The 7,861-nt window shown below is 57.3% G+C and overlaps 1 protein-coding gene across 1 annotated transcript; it reads right to left on the bottom strand.

Annotated features, from left to right (window-relative positions):
* Positions 1-675: 675 nt before the first annotated feature.
* LOC123383286 (paraneoplastic antigen Ma6F-like) lies at positions 676-5,227 on the bottom strand. Its single transcript, XM_045050400.1, has 3 exons — positions 4,368-5,227; positions 3,514-3,810; positions 676-3,380 (listed from the first exon to the last, which is right to left on the bottom strand). Exons 1-3 carry the CDS (start codon positions 4,815-4,817, stop codon positions 2,025-2,027), a joined length of 2,103 nt encoding a protein of 700 aa, XP_044906335.1. The 5' UTR covers positions 4,818-5,227; the 3' UTR covers positions 676-2,024.
* Positions 5,228-7,861: the final 2,634 nt, after the last annotated feature.

The raw sequence follows: 7,861 nt of genomic DNA, 5'->3' as shown, positions 1-7,861 counted from the left end.
AGGCAGAAGCACTGTGGAAACCCAGCCCAGCCTGCCCTCTGTCCCTTGACATCATAGCCTCCCAAGTACCCCCAACATCCCTCAGTAGATAGACCATGATGGGCCAATTGTCAGCTGGCAGGGGTAGGTTGATCCCAAATGGAAGCGATAACCCCCAACTTGGAGTCCTGCATGCACCTCCTGGCAGGGGTGTCTAACCTCATGCACAGGCCTTTCTGTGCCCAGTGGGTCTCTGGGATTATACACGTGAACTCTCTGACCCATCTGGATGCCCTGAGCTTCTCAGCCCTGCCCAGATAATGGGCCTCAGGCCATATCTGCTATCCCTCCCCCCCCCCCGGAATACCTAACCCACTTATTCCTGGGGGGTTCCCTGAGATTTATGGGGACCCAATCAGACACTTCTTGTGCCCAAGTTCAGGTCACCTGGCTCTATCCAGCCAGAGGACCAGAAGCAACTCTTGGATCCTGCCCTGGCCACACCCAATGCCAATGGCAGGTACCAAGCCACTGTTATTCCCCAACCCACCCCCAGGTGACCCTTCCCTCAAATGCCCACAGCAGAAGTGAGACTCAGCTCAAACATTCAATGAAATTTATTGAAGAGAAACATTTACTGAACCCATTGAAGAGACCCTTCCCTCAAATGCCCTAGGAGAAGTGAGACTCAGCACAAACATTCAATGAAATTTATTGAAGAGAAACATTTACTGCAACCATTGAAGAGAGGGAGTGACAACACAGAGAGGAATGTCGAACAGCCACTACAGCCCATAGGTCACGGAACCCCTCCTCCTGGGTCCCAAAGGAGGTGCCTCTGTTTCCCCCAACACCGTGCCCCCCCCGCCATAGCCTCCCTTCCTGAGGGCCCCACGATCGGCCTCTGGCCAGGATGACGGACGCTGGCCATGGCCCCTCACTCCAGGGCACTCTCCCCTCTGGCCGACATGCTGGGGCCTGGCCCTGCCCTATGGCCTGCACAGAACAGCCACAGGACGCTGCAAAACGCAGCATGGGGCACTCGGACAAGCCAAAGAAACTCAGTCACAAGTAACAAGAGAGTGGCACATCACAGCACGGTTTCCACGGAGACTCCCGCAGGCCACCTCTGTCCTTGGTCCAGTGCCTCCTTCCTGAGGTCGCGGGGTCAGCACCAGCCATGCCTTCTTCTGTCCTTCCCGCCATCTCCTGGGACTGGGCTCAAGAGGTCTCTGGGGTGGGGTGGGGGCGGCTGCTCAGATAAGAACACACACACATCTCCACAAGAACAAGCAGCAGTTGGCCTAAACCTACACCGAGGAAGCATGGGCTGAGCTCACGACACCGCACGACAGCGAGCAGAGCCTGGGCTCGCACTGAAGCTCGTGCCACACACCCGGGGCTGAGAGGTGGTTGCTGCGTCAGGCCAGGACACCCGCCGCGGGCTCCTGCACACCTCAGGGCTCTGCACGGGAATGGTAACTAGGGTGCGTGTAGGGGGAGCTGGGGGTGCCACTTGACACGGGGGGGGGTCACTAAGGGGCCTACAGAGGCACAAGTGGGCTTCTCAGAGCGTGGAGTGACGTACTCCACGGGTCAGTGAATGAGGGTCCCCCTCTTGGGCGGCCCGAGGGGCCGGCACCCTTGAGACGGCCCCTAACATCTCCCAGGCCAGTGTGGGTGGCACACATTTTCAGGTGCCCCTCACCTAGGCTAGGGCCAGCCACTCAGGGGTGCTTCCCAGGCTGGCTGCCTGGACTGGCAGGGTTTCGCGCTGGGGCTGGGGCTGGGGCTGGGGCTGGGGTGGAGCTGCCATGGGAGGGGGCACCTCTCCCTGCCCCACTCTGCATCAAGTATGGTCATCCTGGTCCGTTGGAAGGGCTGATGGTGGTGGCCAGGGTGCCTTGGGAAGATGGGGTCCTGGGAATTTGGGCTGGGTGGGTTGTTGCCTCCATGTGGGGAGAGGCTGCTGCCCTGGCGTGGCCTCCCCCTGCCTCCAGAGCGCTGCTGCCTGAGAGGAGAGGGGGCCCCTGGGCCTTCTGAGCCTATTTGCCCGAGGAGGACTTGGGGGGCCTCACCTCCCCAGCCCCGACCTCGTTTCCCGACTCCTCTGGTATGGGCTTGGGCCCCTCCTCCAGGGGCTCCCCAGCCTCCTGGTCTCCTGCCTGGGCGAGGCCCTCCGGCTCACAGCCAGGACCTCCCGGGCCCTCCCTGGAAGCGCTGCCCATCTGGGCAGGGGTGGGGCCCCCAGGGGCCTCTGAGGGCCTTGCCTGATCTAGGCCCGCAGAGGCGGGAGCATTTTCATCTTTCTGCATGGCAGGGAAGATCTTGGGGGCCTCCTCAGGGACGAGGGCTGCCCTGGCGACATCATGGGCTTCAGGAGCAGCCGTATCAGCTTCGGCACTGCCAGGAACGGCCTCACTGGCCCCTAGGTTGGCCAGGGCAGCCTGGGAAGCATCTTCCCTGGCTGGGGAGGCTTCGGCAACCTCTCCACTGGCCCAGGCAGCGGCCAGGCCTCCGGTGCCCACACGGGCCCCCTCTTCCACTTGCAAGTGCTCACTCCTAGCTGCGGTGGCCTCCCATGCCTCGGTCTCCTGAATGAGCCGCAGCATCCCCAGGAAGCCAGGTGGTCTCCTGTCCAGCCGCATCCTCCTCAGCTTGTTCTCGAGCATCTCGTTGGGGCGGGCCCGCATCAGCACCTGCCGGACGCGTAACTGGTCCGCACGGTTGGGATGGATGGCCCCCTTCTCCACGGCCGACTGCAGCAGGCCTTCCAGGCGAATCACATAGACAAAGAGAGTCTCCTGGGGCCGCTGGCCACAGGTCAGGAACTTCAGCCATGCGGTCGTGGGGGTGTCCTTCCTCCCAAACACCTGGACCAGCGCGGCCAGGCAATCCTGTGCAGGGACGTCAGGGTTTTCTGCCAGGAGGCCGCACACGAGATCCAGTGCAGGGCCACCCAAGCTCTCCATCAGCCTCCTCCTCCTCTCCCTTTCTGTGATGTGGCACCACAGGTACAGCGTGTCGCTGGCGTGATCCAGCCAGCTCTCAAAGGACTCTTCTTCTCGGTGTGGCTCTTCCATTCCAGGAAAGGTTCTCAGTTTCATAGAGGCCCTGTTTTCCAGCACAGGCTGCCAGACCGGGCTCCAAGGCTGGGTCCAGGATCTTCCCGCACCTATGGCTCCTGCCACACCCACAGCTCCTTCCTCACCTGCAGGTCCCGCCTCACCTGCAGCTCCTGCCACACTCACAGATCCTAACAAACCTGCAATTCCTGCGTCCCCAGCGGCTCCCTCCTCATCTGACTCTCCTGCTTCCTCTTCAGGCCCTGCCTGGCCCAAGTGGCTGCCCTGCCTCCTGCTCCTTCCTCGCCTCCAGCCACTGCCTCGCCTCCAGTTCCTTCCTCACCTCCAGCTGCTGCCCCGCCTCCAGCTCCTTCCTTGCCTCCAGCCGCTGCCCCGCCTCCATCTTCTGCCTTGCCTCCAGCTCCTGCCCCGCCTCCAGCTGCTGCCTAGCCTCCAGTTCCTTCCTCACCTCCAGCTCCTTCCTGGCCTCCAGCCGCTGACAGGCCTCCAGCCGCTGCCACGCCTCCAGCTGCTGCCTCGCCTCCAGCTCATGCCCCGCCTCCAGACTCTGCCCCGCCTCCAGCCGCTGCCTTGCCTCCAGTTCCTGCCTTGCCTCCAGTTCCTTCCTCACCTCCAACTCCTTCTGCGCCTCCACCTGCTGCCCTGCCTCCAGCCGCTGCCCCGCCTCCAGCTCCTGCCTCGCCTCTAGCTCCTGCCCCGCCTCCAGCCGCTGCCTCGCCTCCAGTTCCTTCCTCACCTCCAGCTCCTGCCTCACCTCCTTCCTCACCTCCAGCTCCTTCCTCGCCTCCAGCTGCTGCCCCGCCTCCAGCTCCTTCCTGGCCTCTAGCTCCTGCCCCGCCTCCAACTGCTGCCCCGCCTCCTGCCGCTGCCCGCCTCCATCTCCTTCCTCGCCTCCAGCTCCTGCCCCGCCTCCAGCTGCTGCCCCGCCTCCAGCCCCTTCCTTGCCTCCAGAAGCTGCCCCGCCTCCAGCTCCTGCCCCGCCTCCAGCTCCTGCCTCGCCTCTAGCTCCTACCCCGCCTCCAGCCGCTGCCTCGCCTCCAGTTCCTTCCTCACCTCCAGCTCCTGCCTCACCTCCTTCCTCACCTCCAGCTCCTTCCTCGCCTCCAGCTGCTGCCCCGCCTCCAGCTCCTTCCTGGCCTCTAGCTCCTGCCCCGCCTCCAACTGCTGCCCCGCCTCCTGCCGCTGCCCGCCTCCATCTCCTTCCTCGCCTCCAGCTCCTGCCCCGCCTCCAGCTGCTGCCCCGCCTCCAGCCCCTTCCTTGCCTCCAGAAGCTGCCCCGCCTCCAGCTCCTGCCCCGCCTCCAGCCGCTGCCCCGCCTCCAGCTCCTTCCTTGCCTCCAGAAGCTGCCTTGCCTCCAGCTCCTGCCCCATCCCCAGCTCCTGCCTCGCCTGCCAGGGCAACCCCTGCTTGCCTCTGGGTCTGTGCAAGGAAATTGGGTGTATCCTGTGACTCTGATTCTGGGGCCTGGGGCAGGAAGACCACAGTCCAGGGTCCTCCCATGCCTGGTATTTGTCGGGGGATCACACTTCGGTTTAAATACTGAGCCATCTCCACCAAGGCGACCCTGGATCTGAACTCCTTTCTGAACACCTTGCCCAGCACTCGGTATCTGCCCAGGGGCTGGAGGGCAGCCTGCGCGGCCTCCTGGAATTCCTGGTCCTCACAGTCGTGGGGAATGCCCAGGATGAGCAGCGAGCGCTGAGCATCCACGCCCATCCACCTGCACCAGCCACGAAGCATAGCCAGTGCCATCGCGGATACCTGCGGGGGAGGGGCGCGATCGCACAGGGGCGCGCAGACTGTCGCAGGCTCTGCAGGGGAGGCCTGTGGGTGCAAAGGGGAGAGAGGGACACTGGTGCCAGACAGCCCACCGCACCGCCCCCCACACCGACCTGGATCTCCTCCCTGGCCAGTTCACGTCTTCCAGGCCACGACTCAGAACCCCCACCATGCAGCCCTTCACCTCTGCAAGGAGAAGGTCCCCTTTCGCCTTGTCCGACACGACAAGGCCCCGCCTGCTGGGGCCACTGCAGCCGGAGCCCCTCCCACCATCGTCTGCAACCCCGCAGCAGCCGGGAGCCCTCCCTTCCTGATCCCCACAGCCAGGAGCCCTCCCATCCTCTCTTTCTTAGGGCTGGACCCAGGGCACCCCTGCTCTGCCTGGGCAACCTAGACACCGGGTCCCGCCCTCTCCCACCAGCACCTGCCCCTCTACAACTGGAGCCGCCCTCCGCAGTCAGGAGCTCTTCCCACCCCTCCCCTCCAGCGCCGACTGGGTTCCGCCTCCTGTCCCCACTGCCTGCCTTGGCAGAGATCCAGCCCTTACCCAAGGCGCTCGGTACTTCCAGGGTCCCGTTGGAGCAAAGCCCCTGGTCTCCGGCTCACTTTCTCTGACTCTGCTGGGCAGGGACACGCCACCTGCGAGCTGTGGGGCGACTCTGGAGGCCACCTCAAAGCCCTGGAGCGACAGGATCAGAAGAATGCACCTCAGCTGCACTGCCCAGGACTGCACAGTCCAGCCGGTCTCCCAAGTCCTCGGTACTAAGGCCACGTGGGCTTCCCGGTGTTCCCAGAATCCCCAGGTGGATGAGGGAACAAGATCTCGGTATCTCAGTGCAGGGCAAATGCCAGGATCAGGAGAGCAGGAGAAGAGGCATCCGTGTTGCCGTGACAACGGGACCTGCTTGGTTAGGGCTTGATGTGACAAGCTTTGGAGCCTCCAGAAGCAACAGGCACACCCTTTGGCCCTCCAGCTACAAAATAGACCCATCAATAATTGTGGCCAATGTGTGGGGGCTGCAAACTAAGGGTTAGGGGACAGAGGAACCTAAGAACAGGTCCCCATTACCACTCTGTACTCACAGCCTTCCCTCATTAAGCCTGGAATTTCCACAGCAGACACAGGTCATATGTTCCAGGTTAGGAGCCCCGCCACAACTTTTTGCATTGTAAAGCCAGCTCTCAACCACCCAGGCTGCCATTCTGTAGGAAAGTGTGTGGGCATTGTGTCATGTAAATTATAGATTCACCTAACAGCTGAGTGGCGAGTCACTGAACACCTGTGCCCTGAATCCATAAACAGGCAATAGAAAAACTCCTTTTATATAGTGCTGGATTTGATTTGTTGATAGTAAAAGATTTTTGCTATATTGTTCTTGAGGGTTGTTTTTCTGTACTTCTTTTTACATAATATTTTATCAAGATTTATCACAGCTTCACAAAAATGACTTGGGAAGTGTTCCCTGCTCTTCTATCTTCTGAAAGTGGTTGTGTGAGATTGATGATGTTCATTCCTTAAGTATTTGCTAGAATTCACCATGAAATCATCTGGGCCTGGATTGTTCCTTTGTCGTGTTTGTTATGCTTTTAGGGAAGTTTTTGATAGAAAATTAAATGTATTTATAAGAAATTGACCTATTCCTATTTCCTATGCAATCTGTCGTCACTTTCAGTAAATTGTTTGGTTCCAAGGAATGTGTCACTTTTGTCAAAGTTATCAAAGTTATTGGCACAAGGACCATCCTAATAGTTGCTCATTATTCTTTTAATACCTATATGATCTATTTGCTATCCCTATTTCGTTCCCGATATTGACTAGTATTCGTTCTCTTTTTTCTTAATTAATCTTGCTAAGGGTTATATAATTCATTCTTCTTTTAAAAATGTATGGCTTTATTCTTATTCAACATAGTATTGGAAGTCTTAGCCTCAGCAATCAGATAACACAAAGAAATAAAAGGCATCCAAATCGGCCAGGAGGAGATCAAACTTTCACTCTTCGCAGATGACATGATACCCTATATGGAAAACCCAAAAGATTCCACCAAAAAACTGCTAGAACTGACCCATGAATTCAGCAAAGTTGCATGATATAAAATCAATGCACAGGGGCGCCTGGGTGGCGCAGTCGGTTAAGCGTCCGACTTCAGCCAGGTCACGATCTCACGGTCCATGAGTTCGAGCCCCGCGTCGGGCTCTGGGCTGATGGCTCAGAGCCTGGAGCCTGTTTCCGATTCTGTGTCTCCCTCTCTCTCTGCCCCTCGCCCGTTCATGCTCTGTCTCTCTCTCTGTCCCAAAAATAAATAAACATTGAAAAAAAAATTTAAAATCAATGCACAGAAATCGGTTGCATTCCTATACACCAACAATAGAGCAACAGAAAGAGAAATCAAGGAATTGATCCCATTTACAATTGCACCAAAAACCATAAAATACCTAGGAATAAATCTAACCAAATAGGTGAAAAATCTATACACTGAAAACTATAGAAAGCTTATGAAAGAAATTGAAGAAGACACAAAAAAAATGGAAAAGAATTCCATGCTCCTGGATAGGAAGAACAAATATTGTTAAAATGTCAATACTACCCAGAGCAATCTACATATTCAGTGCAATCCCTATCAAAATAACACCAGCATTCTTCACAGAACTAGAACAAATAATCCTAAAATTTGTATGAAACCACAAAAGACCCTGAATAGCCAAAGCAATCTTGAAAAAGAAAACCAAAGCAGGAAGCATCACAATCCCAGGCATCAAGCTACACTACAAAGCTGTAATCATCAAGACAGTATGGTACTTGCACAAGAACAGACACTAGATCAATGGAACAGAATAGAGAACTCAGAAATGTACCCACAAATGTATGGCCAACTAATCTTTGACAAAGCAGGAAAGAATATCCAGTGGAATAAAGACAGTCTCTTCAGAAAGTGGTGCTGGGAAAACTAGACAGCGACATGCAGAAGAATGAACCTGGACCACTTTCTTACACCATACACAAAAATAAACTCAAA

This window comes from Felis catus, chromosome X, assembly GCF_018350175.1.
Source record: "Felis catus isolate Fca126 chromosome X, F.catus_Fca126_mat1.0, whole genome shotgun sequence".
Classification (NCBI taxonomy): domain Eukaryota; kingdom Metazoa; phylum Chordata; class Mammalia; order Carnivora; family Felidae; genus Felis; species Felis catus.
Note: the sequence above shows the minus strand (reverse complement) of the source record. Positions and strands in the feature narration are given on the sequence as shown.

What these genes read in the sequence shown, in the direction of transcription:
- LOC123383286 (XM_045050400.1), bottom strand. Translation starts at nt 4,817, where the DNA reads ATGGCACTGGCTATGCTTCGTGGCTGGTGCAGGTGGATGGGCGTGGAT. An exon ending in CTGGAGGCGGGGCAGCGGCT is followed by an intron (nt 3,811 to 4,367) that starts GGAGGCGGGGCA and finishes GAGGTGAGGCAG; the next exon opens with GAGCTGGAGGTGAGGAAGGA. An exon ending in AGGCCAGGAAGGAGCTGGAG is followed by an intron (nt 3,381 to 3,513) that starts GTGAGGAAGGAA and finishes TGGAGGTGAGGA; the next exon opens with AGGAACTGGAGGCGAGGCAG.